The following is a 17,943-nucleotide window of genomic DNA, read 5'->3' as shown; positions in this document are numbered from 1 at the left end:
TTGTTTAGTAGCTTTTAATTCCTTTCTTTAAACAAGAAGTTTCAGAGCTTTTTGCTTTGTCTGTGTAGAGCAAAGACCATTAAGAACACAGTCTGTGTCAACGTGGAGCTCACTGCAGAACAGTGGAAGAAAAAGTACGAGAAGGAAAAAGAGAAGAACAAGACTCTGCGTAACACCATACAGTGGCTGGAAAATGAGCTCAACAGATGGAGGAACGGTGAGAAGCAGTTCTGGTATTACTCTGCAAACTTTAGGCAAGACAACACACACTGAGTCTTCAGGCTCCCAGAAATAGCCAAGAGCACTCTGCAAGTAATAAGGATATTAAATCTATAGTATTAAGTCAACTTTTGAACACGGTATTTTCTGCTTTATTGCAACTGAAATAACGTCTAATAATCGTGTTATGACAAAGATGTCTGAAGGTGCATTCTTGTTAGACTGTTCAGCACTTGGTTTTCTAGCAGGACTAGAGTTACATACATTGTGGAAGATTTATTTTGAGGGACAAAAAACTGATATTGTCTGTAAGTGCAGAAATTAAGAAAAACGTTTCCTCTGCTTTGGTATTCTGATTCAAAACAATATCACAAGATCTTGCCCTCATTTAAAACTCAAACGTGAATAGGCAAAAAAGCCACCCAAATCCAAAAGTTGCTGATGGTACCAAATGTGTGCCTGTTTATTCTTCCTGAATGATTAACTTCTTATCAAGCTGCTGGCAAAAAACAAATTAACAGTGAAGCCATAAATTCAGGAAAAGAGAACATAGGTCATGCAGATATATTCTGGAGTTTGGCAGCTGTTGAAGATGATTTTGCAGTCTTGTGGACAACTGCACCACATCCTGATACAAATCTAAAAAAATGGATTTGCTGAAATAGGTTTGGTAGGACGTGGGGTTTTTTAATTGTTTCATAAAGCTGGTATGAGGCCACACCTGAAATGTCAATATTCTGAAAGAATTGTACTTAACACAAGATACTGGAGTGTTGGAAAGAGCCTGTACCTCCCAAGGACTGCATCAAATATTTTGAATAAAGCACTAAGGAATTTAGTTTAATTTACCAAAGAAGTGTCTTGGCATGTGGTGCCGCCTTCTCTGTGAAGTTAAGTTGTTCTCATCAGGAAAAGCTTTATGAACATAAAGAGATAAAAGTGTAACTGGAAGTATTTTGAATTAGAAGCAAAGCAATGTAAAAGTAGATATGGCTACCTAGTAAAATAGTACCAAGGGAAAAAGAATTTTCTGTCTTCTGGAAAGTTAGGTGACTTTCTAGAAGATAAGGTTTGATGGTAGTTTGGAGCTCCTAGCAGATTAACTGGGTGAAATACAATGTTTTGTGGCAAGCAGGAAATAATTTGGATGATCAAGTGGTCAGGGTTTTTTTTGCCAAGTAATCAGATGAACTCAATTGCTTATTAAATGTGTAATGTTATCAGTAGGAAATATGTAATACTTCTCAAAGGTAATTTTGTAGGAAATATATCATGGCTAACTATACTAAAATTAAGTGTACTTTTAAGGGGAGACTGTACCAGTTGATGAACAGTTTGACAAGGAGAAGGCCAACTTAGAAGCTTTTGCAGTGGACAAGGATATTACTATTATTAATGATAAACCAGCTACCACAATTGGAGTAACTGGCAATTTCACTGATGCTGAGAGAAGGAAATGTGAGGAAGAAATTGCCAAACTTTACAAACAACTGGATGACAAGGTATGCCATTCTTACTTAATGTAAGATCTCTTGAAAATATGTCTTGATCTACATTATTGTGTAATATGCCTTCAGCATTCTCAGGAGGAAAAGCCAAGGGGCAGGTACAAATCTTTTCACTCTTGGATCCCAAAGGAATGGCCTAAAGTTGTGTCAGGGGAGGATTAGGTTGAATATTAGGAAAAGCTTCTTCATCCAGAGGGAGGTTGAGCACTGGAGCAGGCTCCCCAAGGAAGTGGTCATGGCATTACTAAACCTGATAAGAGTTCCAAAAGCCTTTGGACAATGCTCTCGAGCACAGGATGTCCTGCACAGGGCTGAGAGTTGGACTTGATGATCTTGATGGGCCTTCCAACTCAGCTTATTCTGTGATTCTGTCTTTAATTTGCCAGTATTCATTTGTTAGCTCAGCTTGTTCAAGTATTTGCTGAGAGTGCTTCCTCTTAATTCTGATTAGGAGAAATCAAAGTTGCCTTATCTGGTGCTAAGGGAGTATCGTTTATTAGTTGGAAAAAAATGGATTAGTGGGAAAATGAGTAACTGGGAGACAAAATTATTTTCTTTCCATGTTTTGGATATTTTATTTGAAATAAATAATCTCAAATTTCAGTGGTAGTACTGTATTTGAATAGAAAAAAAATTAGTTAGATACTAATTGTTTCTTGGAAGTTAGAACAACTTGGAGAAGACTTGGAAAAGCACAGGCATAAGACTTGTCTCTGAAGCATGGTGTATTACACATACATGCCAGATTAAGAGCCTAATGAATCAACCAGTGAAATGAAAAGGATTGTTTTTTACTTTTATTGTTTTGTTGTGTAATTACCTCAGAATGGGGAAAAGTTAGATATCTAATACCTGCTGTCTCTGATTATTTTTTCTGAGTGGTATTTGTCAGTTCTATGAATATGTTCATATTTCAACTGCAGGATGAAGAAATTAATCAGCAGAGTCAACTAGTAGAAAAACTGAAGACACAGATGTTGGATCAGGAAGAGGTGAGTTTTGCTCTTGCATCTTTATTTGATTTTCGTCTTTCCTTTAAAGAAATTGGAGGTATTTGGAATAGGTCACAGTTTATGACCAGGGAGTTGAATGACAGTTTACTACTACGCAATAGTTCTCTTCTGTGCCTTATCTAAATGCTCTGCCTATTCATTCCTCCCACTTACACTGTGCTGATGGCCAAACTGAAACCAGTTCACTTGGATCTTAAGTATCTGTGAAGATTAAAAGAATTGAAGTATTTTATGCAAAGACAGCCACCGTTGTCTTCCCTATGAAAAGTTAGCTGGTTGTCAAGACTGAAGATAACTTCATTTAATGTAAAAAAAATCTCTTTTAAGGTTTACTTCTGGTCAGTTGCTGTACAGAGAGGAGGGAAATGTATTGGCCCATAATGAAAAAGGAAATATCTGTGTGTTTATTTAGACTATACTTGCTAGAATATTCAAGTATGCACATCAGTTGCCGGGGATATAAATTAGTGGGGGAAATTCCTATCAATAATGATAATTTAATTTAACCAAAATATTAGAAAAATTATTTGTCTGTAGGACAGAGATTTAAAGAAATGTGTACATGTTCAGAAGGAAATGGGCTGAGAACTAGGGAAGTTGGAGCTACTGTTGAATCTGATTTAGATAAATAAATCTGCTTTTTTACAATTGTACCCCTTGTCTAGTTAGTCTTTAGCAGCTAACAGAGTTAAAATGCTGGAAGTTTAGGTCCTAGACTATTGACAATTTCAGACTCATGAGTAGTGTTCAGTGGCTTTTTTGTGAACTTGCAAAATTCCATGTGCATTTCTAATGGCTATTCCTATATATCTTCATTTGTAATCACTTCCATTTTTAAGATATTTAAAAACTGAAAGAACTGAATATAGATGGTAAATTTAGGTTTTTTTCATTATATTCTGTTCTTAGTATCCTTATTGCATGGAGCTAGCCACTAGTAATGTAGATATAAGCTATTGTAGTAGCTGAAAGCATTAATAGAATTCAAGATATGTGTTGAGTTTTCTTCATGATTATTTACTGTTGTATTTTTATTAAATCTCTATTAATATTGCAGCTTCTGGCATCAACCAGACGGGACCAAGACAACCTGCAAGCAGAGTTGAATCGCCTTCAGGCTGAAAATGATGCTTCTAAAGAGGAAGTGAAAGAGGTGTTACAAGCCCTTGAAGAATTAGCTGTCAACTATGATCAGAAGTCTCAGGAAGTAGAAGATAAGGCAAAGGAATATGAACTGCTTAGTGATGAACTCAATCAAAAATCGGTATGCAATTGGGATAAGAAATTACTAACAGTCTTCAGTGTCACTTTGCTTGCCTTACCCATATTTCTTAAAGTCATTTGAAAGTCTTTCACAAGGGAAAATGATAGCCTAAGTCTAAAACTTGTTTTTGGGAAATGATTTTCTAATACCTGTAAGCTTAAGAAAAAATTTACGATGAATTTTGACCTTGATATCACTTGTCTTTTTAGTGTCTGTGGCATTTTACTACCTGAAGAGTGTTCAGAAGTATCCTAGGTGTCAAAACTAACACTTCTATTACATGCTGGGTTTTTTTTGTCTTTCTGGTGCAATTGGGGAAATCCTGACTTAAGAATCTGCTTCTTCTGATCCTGAAGTTGCAGTGAGCATGCTACAGCTTTTCTTGGAAGGAATGTGTATTTTCCTGCTGTGTGTGTGTAATGTGAGAACTCAGCTTGATGCCTCAAAAATAAGCAGTTTGGTTTACTTTCTAAAAGAAGTGGTCGAGGATGTATTGCAAAAGTTAACCCTGATTAAAATACAGATCTCACAGAATCAGCATCAGTCTCACAGAATACTGTGCACCTCCTTACATACCTGCAAAGTTTCTGAACTGACCAGCAGTTTTGGTAGCCAGTTATTTGGCAGACCTCAATCAGTTTTAAGCAGTTAACGCTCCACCTACTATCCTAAAATTCTAAGTACTAAAAAGGATCAGTATGTTTGCTGGCATTGCAGACAGTATTAATGGCACAAGTCTCACTGTTCTCTGTTCTTGAAGATGATAATAAGAGGATCTGGGTTTTCTAGTGACTGTGGCTTTCAATTTTCAGTTACTAAGATTTGACTTGTTAGAACATTAGTGATGTAATTAAAGTTCACAAGATCACAAAACTTCCCTTTACACTTCTGAGTATTCTGAGCTTGAGTAATCATTTCTGGTAATTTATGTCACTTGAGGATTTGGCCAAAAGTCAGGGAATGTCTGGTCTTATGAGCAGCAGTTAAAATCTGTTGGAGTAGGCTTGCTCTGTGTGTGGGTATGATTCTGAAGTGTATAGTTTGTTTTTTGCTGGGTTTTTGTTGTTGTTTGCTTTATTGATGTCGGTTTTTTAAATTATAGGTAGTGATTCTAGATATTATAACTGACATCCATGGAGTGTCATGAGTAACTCAGTCTGCAAGAAAACAACTGTTCAGAGGTGTCATAAAATTAAGACATTCCAATCTGGCACTGCTAACTCATGCAGTAACCATCCTTTGGCATCTCTGCCTTAAACTTTCCTGCTGTAGAACTTCTGGTGTTTTTCTAAAACTGGACAACAAACAGCAGACTCTTGAGCATGTGAGCTGCTGAGCTGCAGCTGCTACAACTGCAGGAGCTCAAAGCACCTGAAAAGGTGCTCAAGAACAAGTATTGTGCTTATGAAATCTCAGTACTGGGAGAGTACTCTCATTTTTTTGATTTGCAAAGTAGGGAAGAGTTAAGAGTTCTGCAGATAAAACTGAAATTGTTTTCATTTACGAAAATATGGTGAGAAGTGTTGGACTTGCTGTCCATTTACCCTTTTTCTATAAGCATGATTCCCTGCAATATACAGTATGTCATTGTATATAACTCTAAATGCTGTTTAACAGTGTTAACAATAATTTTGCTGCACATTAAGATTCTGTTTAGTGAGTTGAAAGTCTCTGTCCCCAGTACTTTTTAGTTCTTTCAGGAGAAATGCTGCTGCTCTGTAAATAGTATGAGACTAGTTCCAAGAACAAGAGTCTGTTTTGTTTAATCAAGAGTAACTTCTTTTACTATAGGTCACTTTAGCCAGTATAGATGCCGAGCTTCAGAAACTTAAAGAAATGACCAACCATCAGAAGAAACGAGCAACAGAGATGATGGCCTCCTTACTAAAAGATCTTGCAGAGATTGGAATTGCAGTAGGAAATAATGATGTCAAGGTAAGAGTTAATCACTGCTGTCTTCAGTGCCATGTATTAAACACATACACTGTGGATAGGTGGGGGCATTTTCTTAGTATGGTAAAAATTACCACCACAGGAAGCTTTATGTATGTTAATAATTTGGACATAAGCTTCTCCATTGCTTATATTGTGGCTTAACCAGGTCCCAGACAGAATTTGGTTATGCATAGACAAGGAAGAGCAGCATGATTTTTTCTGAAGCAGTGTTCTCATTCATGTTACCAAACTGCTGTATGAAGTGGTCTTAATCAACAGCATTGTCTTGGAAACCTAATATTGACCTACAGTGAGGATCAGGATGATACTAGTATTAAAAACAGGATGAGGACATGAAATAAAAGATAAGTCTAGAAGATAGCTATAGGGCAAGAATGTAAACAGTATTAGAAGTCAGTTGTGAATTGTATTTCCTTCTTCAAGCAACTCATTTTCTTTGTGCAGCCTTCTGAATAATCAATCAGAAAACTTAAATACCAAAATGTAAGGGTGGTTTTTTTGCAGTTCTGTGGTTATCACTTGAGGCTGGGGATGTGTCCTGGGCATTAAGATGCTCCAGTACGCTGTTAGTTCACTTTTGTTATCTGAGCTTTCTAAATGTGCTATTCCCCCCTTTTCAGCAGCCTGAAGGAACTGGCATGATAGATGAAGAATTCACAGTTGCAAGACTGTACATTAGCAAAATGAAATCAGAAGTAAAAACAATGGTGAAACGTTGCAAACAGTTAGAAGGCACACAGGCTGAAAGCAATAAGAAAATGGAAGAAAATGAAAAGGAGTTGGCTGCCTGCCAGCTCCGGATCTCACAGGTAAATATTTTTCTACAGTGTGCAGCATTCTTCATAAATTGAATTCAATAACCTATTGGGGAAAAAAGAGTTGCAGGGTTTTTCTGGCACCTAACAAAGCACACTGTGAGTGAACAGTCATAAGACTCAGCTGTTTCCTTAGTACTCTCATTGGATTGGATGCTTTTAAGTAATTCAGTGTGACAGCATGTCAGAATTTCTGCAATATATCTGTAGCCTGCTAATGCTTTTGTAGCAATTGTATTAAATACTGGAGCCTGTGTGTTCTCCATCACAGGATTCTTTACAAGTCTTACAGAAGCAGTGGCTAGTGAGCACTCCGCCTGCCAATGCCCCAAGCTAGTAGTCAGAGAGATAATAGCAGAGTAAAATTCCAGGAGGTTTGCATAGCAGATAAAATTAATTTCTAATGTGAGAAAGGCCAATTTAGTGTGATTGTTAGAAGAAATAAGTAATGTGACTTCTAACACTTCTGAAAACTGTAATCTAGATATGCAGTTTAATATTTCTGTATTTTGTTTTTCATACAGATAATCGTATTTTTTAAAATCAGGAGATGCATGGTTCAGGACAATCTTCTAAATACAGTTGGCTGCTCTCTCCTCTGTTAGTGTTTAACATTCAAAACATGTCCCAGCCAAAAATGTATTTCATTCCAATCCAGAATAAAGACATTGTCTTAAAGGCTACATTACAGATATTCTTGAGTAGTCATTCTTCTAATAGTCTAGTTGGCACCATTTTTGTTTTGAGATGAGGTTACTTGTTCTGTAAAAAGTAAGTGTGAACTGTTCATGCAGATGTAATTCCATGGTACGTAGTTCCAAAGCAAATGAATCTTTTCATTCCACAAGCATGAAGCCAAGATCAAGTCACTGACTGAATATCTTCAGAATGTGGAACAGAAGAAGAGGCAGCTGGAAGAATCTGTGGATTCCCTTAATGAGGAATTAGTTCAACTCCGAGCACAGGGTAGGACTTGCCTCCCTACACCCAACCCACCACCACCATTTTAACAACAGAGTGGTAAATAGGGTATTGCTCTGTTCTGTTTAGGTTGAAGGGTAGAGTTATAGAAAGGCTTTGTGCTACTGAACATGTAGAATTAATCCATGGTAAAACATGTTTGCTGTTTGAAAGAACTGTTACTGATAAGATTAAAGATGTTACTAATTTAATTAATTTGGGTGGTGTAAGGTGTTGGCAAGGGAAATCAGTGCCATCATGGATGTGATTGTGTAGATACCTGGCTGAAATGTGGTTTTTGCTCTCTATCCCTTCTAGAAAAGGTCCATGAGATGGAGAAAGAGCACTTGAATAAGGTTCAAACTGCAAATGAAGTCAAGGTAAGTAAATGTCATTGTTTAAACAAGAAAACTGACAACCCAAATCCCTACAGATTGAAGTCTAGTGGTAACTCAGAGTATTTCATATTCTCTGCTTTTTTCTAATAGCAAGCTGTGGAGCAGCAAATTCAGAGCCATCGTGAGACTCATCAGAAGCAAATCAGTAGCCTGAGAGACGAAGTTGATGCAAAGGAGAAGCTCATCACTGAGCTGCAAGAGTAAGTATTGTCATTCGTTCAGTGGCACCAAATGGCTCTGGACTGTGCAAGTACAGGAGCACAGTACAGTGAAAGGAAGTGGTGAGAGTTTCCTCTAGAACAGTCCTACTGTCTTCCATTTTGTTACTGAATATCTGTCTCAGAGTTTCAGCTGACCAAATACTTTCTGTGTTCAGCCAAAATCAGAAGATGATGCTTGAACAGGAACGTCTGAGAGTAGAGCATGAGAAGCTGAAAGCGACTGATCAGGAAAAAAGCAGAAAACTTCATGAGCTTACGTAAGTGATAATGATGCATAAAACAAATGTGTGTGGGGGCACTTTCTCTGTAAACTAGTGACGTAATATGATGCAGTGCCTCTCACTTTATACTATGCTTACTAAAGAGGCCTTCTTGAACCTTTTTTAAAACCTTTGCACTGCATGAATACTTAAAATAGGAACTAATGAAAGATGTGAAGGCCATAAAAGGTTTTTTGTTATTATGCTGTGGACTGGAGAAATTAACTTCTCAATTTGCAGTTAAATACTGCATTCTGTAAGTCTGCAAGAGTTTCTAACAATTCCCCTTACTCTTTTTCTGGTTCTTGTGTTCCCTTATTATTTTTATGGTTCTTATATGATTTAACCTATTAGGTGGCTCTAATTGGTTTATTCTTAAAATTAAATAGTTGCATACTTCGTTGATTAACTAAATAAAATGTCTTAGTGAATTAGAGACTCAAAAGTTAGTGTAAAAATGGAGTTACCTTCTGCTTGCAGGTAAGTATCCAAGTCAAGCTCAAAAACAAGTCTCAGCTTCTAGAAATCTGACCTTAATCTACCAGAAAGCTTTCAAAGTGTATCAGTTGTAACCCCTTCCTGGCACGTGCAAGTTTATCTTTACAGAAGCTAAAAATACATTATACTTAAAAGTACTTTTTGAAAAGTGCTTTTTGGCTATGTTTAAAACACACACAGTGATTTTTCAGACATTTTTATCATGGAATTTGAAGTAATCAGAGGGACTTGACTGATCTGTGCTGGTAACTAAGAAGCAATGCTTGCCTTTTTTTATTATTATTATTCTGTTTAACTGACTAAAATTTTAACAGTACTCTGGTCTCGTAAATCCGTCTTACTTTGTTTTTTATATATGCAACAGTGATTACGAAACTTACATTAACTACAGTAGATACAAATAGATAACAAAAATACGGTTTTCTTGTCTTGTAAGATTTGCTATATATACCACATTATTGCTTTCTATTTCAGTTTGCAAGCTCAGCTACATCTAGCATTGACCACTTCAAAGCACTTGCTGTATAAGAACATTCCTCTTGAAAAGATTTGCAAAGAGGTTTTAAAAGTTTTTGTATTCTGTGTCCTCCACCAGCCTTTTTGAATCCAGTTATTTTCCACTGAATACCATAAATGTGCATGGCAAATGGCAGACCGAGGACAATGTGGATTATTCATTTTAATTTTTTCAGTTTGAAGTTGTTTTAGATGCCTGGAACTATTTTTCTGGAGACATCTGGAAAATGGACATGATAGTGACATTATTTAGAATATTCTATTAGATCAAATGTTTGCTCATTTAACTGTGAACTAGTAGTGAAACTGTCTGAGTGAGGAGAAATTTCAAGAGGAAAAGAAGCTTTTTAAAGTATTTATCAGGAACACTTCAATTTCTTACACTCCGTGGCCTTTCTACTCTAATCTCAGGTCATAAAAAGAAAAGTCCATGTTCCTTTCCTGTATTCTTTTGTCTTGATAACTGCACTGACTTACAGTTCTGAGAAAGAGCATTTTCTGCACAGGAAATGTTCTCACATTAACTGGCAAGACAGAAGCTCTGTACACTGATAATAATCAGTGTTGTTTATGATACTGGTTTTGCCAACATATTGAGGGTGAGGTGTTAAAGCAAACAAAGAGAAAATTTTTGATCTGGCACATGATACTTACTGTGGCTGGTCAGAGCTAAGAACATTTGTAGGGTAAGATCTCACCCAATATTCACTCTGAAGCTGACTCTGAAACTCTTGTCTTGTACTATTCTAGAAACTTTCATAATTTATGCATCTGAATGTACTTGCTTGTATTCAGTATTAAAACTACGTCCCTCTTTTCATTTTGCAACTCCCCCAATCCCACCACCCCCATGCCATACAGATTTCTGACTGTCATCTGTTGGGTATATGTTTAATTTAAGACTTCAACCAAAAGACTTTTTTCATTTGTACCACACCGTGTTGATTACTCTAGTCCTCTAAAAGAAAATTCCTAATTTTTCTAGGATATTTCAGGAATAATTTATTCTCTTTTAGGGTTATGCAGGACAGACGGGAACAAGCAAGGCAAGATTTAAAGGGTTTGGAAGAGACTGTGGTAAGATAATCAGCATATATTCCAAAGCAAATGTCAATATTTGTCTTTTTTTTTTTCTTTCAGAGTTTGTTTGGGTTGTTTTGTTAATTTCTTGTCCTTAACTGTAGGCAAAAGAACTCCAGACTCTTCACAATCTTCGGAAGCTGTTTGTTCAAGATCTGGCTACTAGAGTGAAAAAGGTAATGTGGTGCTGTAGTTAAACGTGTTGTTTGCTGCATGAATTCCAGTTTAGAACTAAATTAGGAACTGATAATTCTTTGGTTTAATTTTTCTGGTTTGATTTTAATATGCAAGTTCAGATGTGTACTCAGCCTCCTGTCTCCCTCCCCATGCCTTTGTTACTGCAGAGTGCTGAGATTGACTCAGATGATACAGGAGGCAGTGCTGCACAGAAACAGAAGATTTCCTTCCTTGAGAATAATCTTGAACAGCTTACAAAGGTTCACAAGCAGGTACAATAAGACTTCATTTCAAATTTTAATAAAACCACTCCAGATTCATTATTACAGAAGCAACTGCCTATTGGTCATAAAGTAACTTTTATAAGTAAATACTTCTACATCTTCAGTGAGTCTTTTGATACAGGAAAACTTTAGTCTATTATTCTGTAACATAAATGAATTAGCTGTTTTAAATACATCTGGGTATATAACAAAATAACTGCATTTAAACTGAAAGGGACCCAAGTTCATGTTTAGACTTCATATATGGAGTCTGGGGCTGCTTGCCTGTCTCAGAGAAAGAGGTGCCTCTGTTGGGTAGCAGGTCCTTCCGCAGTAACCGATTTTTCAAATGACAGTCTCAGTGTCACCGACGTCCATAGATTTACTGAAAGCTTAAACAAAGTTAATACAGTAACCCCACTGCATTGCCTCTCTAGGGGTGCGGAGGGTGTTTGGTTAGCTCTCCCTGTGAAGAGATACCAAGAAAATAATCACTTCTGCCTTTGTAGCTGGTACGTGATAATGCTGATCTTCGCTGTGAACTTCCTAAACTGGAGAAGCGACTTAGAGCTACAGCTGAAAGAGTCAAAGCTTTGGAATCTGCACTGAAGGAAGCCAAAGAGAACGCTTCTCGTGATCGCAAGCGGTATCAGCAGGAGGTGGATCGTATAAAGGAAGCTGTAAGATCCAAGAACATGGCCAGAAGAGGACATTCGGCACAAATTGGTGAGTAAAGACTCCCTTGCTCCCTAAAGCTTCATCTGTCTCCTACTTTTTGTTTTGTTTTTGTGTATATGTGCATCTTTCAGCCCTTGTTGAAACTGTACCTATCAATGTGATCTGTTTTCTACTGTGAGTTGTATTTTAGTTAACAGACTGTGTGTGGAGGTGATACTTTATGGTTATTTGGCTCTTTACTTATTTTAAATGGCTTTGGATAAGGCTTACCAACCTAGAATTCTAGCCTGAATATGTTACATTTCCTAGAAGAAACAGTCCACTGCATATGAGTCCTAATCTTTTAGATCGTTCCAACTCCATTCCAGTTTCTAAGACGAAATAGATATTTCAAGGCAACAAGAAAGATTAACCCATCACTTCAACAACAACAAAATTGACTTGATCTTACAGAGCAGAGACAAACCCACAATATCCAAAGGTCCTTAATTACCTTTTCAGTTCTTCCAAAGCATACAGTATCCACAGCCCTCTCTAGGGGAAAATAACAGAAAAACTGGGGTGGGAAGGTGGAGGCAGAATAGTCATATTCCTTTGCTCCTCCACCTGCCATTCCTGTGGAGTGCTGAGGACCAGGAAGGTGTGTGACCTTTGGAGTACTGTAGCCTGTCTGAACTGAAACTTAACTGTGCACATTAAACTACAGCTGTGGAGCTAAAGGACTTCAGTCATCGATACACTTCTCTTAAACATTAATGCAACTGAAATGGGCATTGCAGTTAAATTTTGCTCATATTCTGCAGGTCTGCAAAGAGCTGTTGCAGAATAGTTAGAATTTTTTGGTCTCATGAAGTGGCAGCTTGCAGACAGGTGCTTTTCTGTCTTAATTTTCTCTCAAGTGGTCTCCAAGAAAACAAACAGTTCTCTTGTAGTCCCACCTGAGGTATACAGCCTCTTGTGATTAAATGTCTAGATGAACAAGTCATGTCTTCCTATATGATCAGCTTCCTATAAGGCAGTAATTGAGAAGTGTTCCTCTACTGCAGCTGCTGCCTGTAGGTTCTTTTTTGCCTGCTGAAACTTTAAGTGCTTCTCTTTATTATTACAGAACTTTGTGAGGACCTACACATGCATGTTCTGTTAAGAGCTAAGTACAAAACTGATTGAAAATACAGTTTATTAAGTGTATGCAGCTTGTGAATGACCTGTCAAAACTGCCAGATTTTTACTTTGGCTATAGAGCAAGCTTTATTTTTATGTGGTGGTAGGTTGATGGAGCAGTGTTATCTGTGAAGTATTGGTACACAGAACAACCTGCAGGGAGAGTAACAAGTGACTTTATCAATCAAGTAGATGTGGGAAGGACAGCAAGTATAACGATTCCTTACTGATACATAACTCTCAGGAAAATGTCTAGTGTTGTTTTGAGATCTTATTGCCAAAAATAGAATTCATAGAAGGTACTTCATTAGGTGGGACAGATAATTGTTGTGAAGATAATCTTTATCAGAAGCTCTGCAAGCTTTAGCAGGGAACAATAAAAGCAAAACCTTGTCTGTTTTCCAGGGTTTGTTGTAGTTGACACTAATCTGTTACATTCTCAGAATGTCATCCTCTAAACTTGTTTTCTTATTCAAAGTGCATTCAGTTGTGATTATTACATTTGGGCCATGCTGTTAGTAAATTTGAATAATCCAAGGTATTGTTGTGTACATATTTGTAAGTCACATTTCTCATCGTGCAGCTAAGCCTATCCGCCCTGGCCAGCATCCAGCAGCTTCTCCAACTCATCCAAGTGCAATTCGTGGTGGAGGTGCATTCACTCAGAACAGCCAGCCGGTTGTGCTGCGCGGAGGTGGACGGCAAGACAAAGTGTGAGTTTGACTTGTAGCGTTTTTTAAAATGTGTGGTCAAACTATTTTGTATTAGGTTTATTACAGTTCATTCTGTGGCATAAAGTCACTTGAATAGTCAGAATAATTCCTCCTTTTTACAGAATTTTATAGCCAGTGGAATGGTATAATGTACACCAGACTAAAGATGCTGCTGCTTTTCTTCTAAAATGTATTTACTGTAGAATGGTGATTCTGATGTTCTCCAGGTGTAGAACAACATGTGGAAGCAATCAGCTGGAGATGGTTACCAGTCAAAGACAGTAGCTACAGTTTGGGAAAGGAGTGGACATTTTAAGTATCTTTTTAAATACGGTTTTCTTCAGGAAAACATTCAGTGATGAAATAAAATTCACTGTGTTTTTACATGTTATTTATTTACTTTTCTTGCTGTGTTTGCACACTGCTTCATGTGTCAGTGATTTGGAATTATTTAACAGAAGAATTCATGTCCTCATCCAGTAAACTTAAAATGTTAGCCTAGCTAAAATGCAGTTACAGTAATTGAAATTAAGTGTGCACTTACTTTAAAACATTTCTAATCTCCAAAGTAATTGCATGTTGCATGATATTTAATGTTTAAGTTGCTTTACAGAATCATCTTTTTAATTAATATCTGCTTTATAGTGGGTTGATCTGTTGTTCACCTAACAGTAATGCTTTGCTTTATATTTTCTGTTGTCATCTTCACTTTTGAATGTGTCTATAAATGTCTTCTAGACATTCCTTTAGTTAGTTATCTGCATCTTCTCTTTGAAATACATCTAAAACGGGGTGGCATGCTTGAAATCGAGGTGCTCCTGTTCAGAAGGGCTCCTGAACAGCTTATGTGAAACGTGTTTCTATTTGTTTCTTTTTGTTAGCTGACCGGCTTTTCCAAGCTTTTTCTCCAGTTCAGAGAAAACTAGGCTGTAGTACTGGTTAAGGTACCTGGTTCTGTTCAGTAATGTCTCTTAGTAAATAAGAGCTTGAACTGATGGGTACTTCAACCTTGAATAACATTTGCCTTGAATGACCAAGGAGTTGCCACTAGCCAGGAAAAGCAGCAGCAATCATGGAAAATGGAGCTGGGCTACAAGTGCTTTCTGTCTGTAATGTTTACTCCATTATTGCAGTCAAGATTGCATACCCAGTCAGTTTGTCATGCTGTCAATTTGTTGATAGCAGACAGCATTGCTTAAATGCTTTGTGGTGTGAGATTTCTTATTTTAAAGTGGGTTTTTATTAGCACTTATCTGAGTGGCTTAAGAACTGGGCTCTTTAAGGCCGTGTAAATAGTGATTTGGTTTACTCTAAATGTAAATAATTTTGGTTTTTTGGCTTAACTCTGTGATTTTTTTTTTTTTCATTTACAGTTGCTGAAAAATAAGTGCGGCATGAGGAGGATTGGATATTGTGTAGAGGGAGTCATTCCATGACAATAATCTCTCCTTTTGGGGACTGTAGGATTATTTTTTGAAAATTGTATAAATTATACCTGGCCTGTACAGCTCTTCCCCCGTCTACAAATTCTGCTAACTGATTCCCCAAAAAAACCAACTAGAGTGCAATTTTGGCGTCTTGAAAAATGACATGTTACTTAAAGTGTAGCTCTGCTTATTACACAGTTTGTCTTTCATGTCTTAAATTTAGTCTGCACTGTGCCAAGCTGAATGTACGTTGAGCAAATCTTAGTTCAAATTTTCTAGCTTAATTTGTGTACATCTTATTGTCTTAGGGAATGTGCAACAGTGTTTAAATATACTTTCATTTTATCACTTCACATAACACTACATGTCCCACTGAATTAGGGCAGCACTCTACATTGCAGTTTTCTTCTGGGATGCTGCACAGAGCATTGGAGCTGTGTTTGTACAGTGTGGGGATCCTGAAGGGCTGAGGACGGCTGCTGACCTGAGGAGTTCAGTGTGAACGAGGCTCTGTAACTGTTATCAATTGCCTGGCCACCAGGTGACTTAGAATTAAATACTGTACAGTAATAAGAGTAAACCTGAGTTTACAAAAAAGACTTGGGCAGTGGATTATCCCATCTGTCCTGTTCCTGGTTCTGCACACAGTACAGCCTGGTGGAGTGAAAACATTCTGCTTCATTCTGATGAGCCTATCTGTCCATTTGTCTGTCTCTGTGACGTTCACTTTCGCTATTTTGTAATAGTGAAATGAGGGCAATCTAAACTGTAACTTTATATTCCACTACATACAGTACTGGAAATTTTGGCTGAAATTTTAATTTTCAATTTAAAAAGCCTTGTTCAGCAACAGGCCAATGAATTCAGATACGTAAATAAAGGACACAACTTTTTAAAACTGATGTATCCAGAAATGCCAGAGGCATATGTTTAAAACAACAATAAAATAAAGTGCTACCTGAATTGTATTTGTAATCCATTTGTAAGTAGGTATATGAAATGTCCAAAGTAGTAGTTGTTGAATATTTTTCTTTCTTTGCAATAAAGTCCTGCAAAGTGGCTAACAAAACAAAACATGGGGGTTTGATTTTTTTTTTTTTAATTTTGATTTTGTTATTTTTATTTTTTGTTTGTTTGTTTTGAGCTCCGGTACTCTCACTGAGTTGAATCCGGGGTTTAAAGTTTTATAGTATAATTTCCTTAACTTATTCATAGGGTTTAGCCACTATAATTTTTAGAACGGCCTTCTGTATAGAAACTATTTACCAGGTCTTTAAGAAACAAGAAATTTAGTATTGCTGTAAGAATTCAATGAGTTTCTCAGACCTGGTTGATACAGCTTTTTGTTCTGGCTTGAGTTTTTTCCTGGGTATTCAGTTATTGTGGAAACAGTAGAAACTCTGTGACTGTTCAGACAGCAAATCACTTTCATTTTTTCTATTTTAAAATAGGCAAAATATTTATATTATGATGGAGTATAGTCAAATTTTAGACCTTGAACCACTTTTTTTCTATATCTACAGTAGTCTGAATTTTTAATAGTTGGATTTTTAAAGGTTGAGTGTATCAGTTGGAAATTCCACTATTTTGGAGTTCTCAGCTTTTAAGAGTTTTCTTCACTAAGGCCACCAAACACTCCAGATTTGCAGTTGTTTTAGAGCACAGTTGAAGGCAGCATACTGAGGAAAAAAAACCCAAAACAACAAATAATTTGAGTTAAATTTCTCATCGTGGAATCAGCACTGTCCATTATCTTTCTCAATGTTAACTACAGGTTTTCAGGCCTTCATTTGTCAATGTGCAATCATTAAAACAAAACAACACACTCAAATGAAGCAGGATTTTTTTCTCATGCCTGTGAATGGGGGTTTCATTCCTGTAGGTAATTGTCATGGGTTTTGGTGCTGAAAATTGCTGTGTTTAAAAAAATTAGATTAAATAGTAACTAGTATGTAGCTCAGTGTACATCACCTTTTTTATATTTAAACTTTTTTTTATTTTAAACCTTTTATGAAGTTTACCAAGAACTGCCTCTTAAAATGTAAAAAAGGAAAAAACCACACACCTTTCTTTGCTTTCTGGTTTGGCTGTCATAGGTCAGCCAGACAGGACAATTACTGTATTTTGTAAATGAAAATACTCAGTCTATACGGGGAATGTTCAACACTGCTATTTCAACTTGCAGTCTTTGAATGGTTCTTACTTTTATGTTCCTCTAGATCATATTTTTAAAAGATGGTTTAGGATAGGAACTTGGTGAAATAATATTTATTTCTGGTGAACAACTAAATTATTTACATAACTTAAATGCTGACTCACTACTGTGTGTAACTCTAAATTTGACATGAGGACAAGTCTACCTGTGGAATCTGATTTAACTTCAGTACACTTAAGATGCATTAAAACAATTGGTTTGGGGAAGACGCCATATAGTTTTAACTTACCTGCATGCTGTAAATGTATTTGTGTTTAAATAAAGAGGAGAAAAATCTTTGGACTTCTTTGTGCATTTATCCCATTTATTATCTCGACATGTGGTGAGATGTGATGATGCAGCAATCTTCTCTAGGTGTGTTGTGTTGTGTCTGGGGCACTCCTGAGTGTGTTGTCAGTTCTCTGTATGGTGAAGCTCGAAGTTCTCCTTTTATCCACATGCTTGAACAGGTGTTTCCGGAACCCACGTAAAATTGTTGGAAAGGAATTACCATGAGTTGTCACTTGCTTTGTGCACCTCTCTTTTTTCAAACTTGGTGTCTGCTGATTTGGTGAGCCCTCATTCAGGTTGATTCAGATTAATCCATTTCCAGTATTTCTGT

At 36.8% G+C, this 17,943-nt stretch overlaps 1 protein-coding gene across 2 annotated transcripts in view; it reads left to right on the top strand.

Annotated features, from left to right (window-relative positions):
- The window catches only part of KIF5B (kinesin family member 5B), a 34,077-nt gene extending 16,453 nt beyond the window's left edge, over nucleotides 1-17,624 (top strand). The window contains exons 11-26 of one of the 2 annotated variants that reach the window (XM_063414862.1): nucleotides 69-217; nucleotides 1,528-1,721; nucleotides 2,651-2,719; nucleotides 3,798-4,004; nucleotides 5,796-5,939; nucleotides 6,584-6,769; nucleotides 7,624-7,741; nucleotides 8,054-8,115; nucleotides 8,224-8,333; nucleotides 8,510-8,611; nucleotides 10,645-10,705; nucleotides 10,813-10,884; nucleotides 11,053-11,157; nucleotides 11,658-11,874; nucleotides 13,571-13,700; nucleotides 15,074-17,624. In XM_063414862.1, coding sequence (XP_063270932.1) covers nucleotides 69-217; nucleotides 1,528-1,721; nucleotides 2,651-2,719; nucleotides 3,798-4,004; nucleotides 5,796-5,939; nucleotides 6,584-6,769; nucleotides 7,624-7,741; nucleotides 8,054-8,115; nucleotides 8,224-8,333; nucleotides 8,510-8,611; nucleotides 10,645-10,705; nucleotides 10,813-10,884; nucleotides 11,053-11,157; nucleotides 11,658-11,874; nucleotides 13,571-13,700; nucleotides 15,074-15,080 — 1,933 coding nt within the window. In that variant the 3' untranslated portion in view covers nucleotides 15,081-17,624. Of the gene's footprint in view, nucleotides 1-68; nucleotides 218-1,527; nucleotides 1,722-2,650; nucleotides 2,720-3,797; nucleotides 4,005-5,795; nucleotides 5,940-6,580; nucleotides 6,770-7,623; nucleotides 7,742-8,053; nucleotides 8,116-8,223; nucleotides 8,334-8,509; nucleotides 8,612-10,644; nucleotides 10,706-10,812; nucleotides 10,885-11,052; nucleotides 11,158-11,657; nucleotides 11,875-13,570; nucleotides 13,701-15,073 lie in introns of both variants that reach the window. The other variant, XM_063414853.1, reaches the window with a different exon arrangement.
- Nucleotides 17,625-17,943: the final 319 nt, after the last annotated feature.

Source organism: Prinia subflava, chromosome 1, assembly GCF_021018805.1.
Source record: "Prinia subflava isolate CZ2003 ecotype Zambia chromosome 1, Cam_Psub_1.2, whole genome shotgun sequence".
NCBI classification, from domain to species: domain Eukaryota; kingdom Metazoa; phylum Chordata; class Aves; order Passeriformes; family Cisticolidae; genus Prinia; species Prinia subflava.
This window is presented reverse-complemented; position numbering and strand designations above follow the sequence as displayed.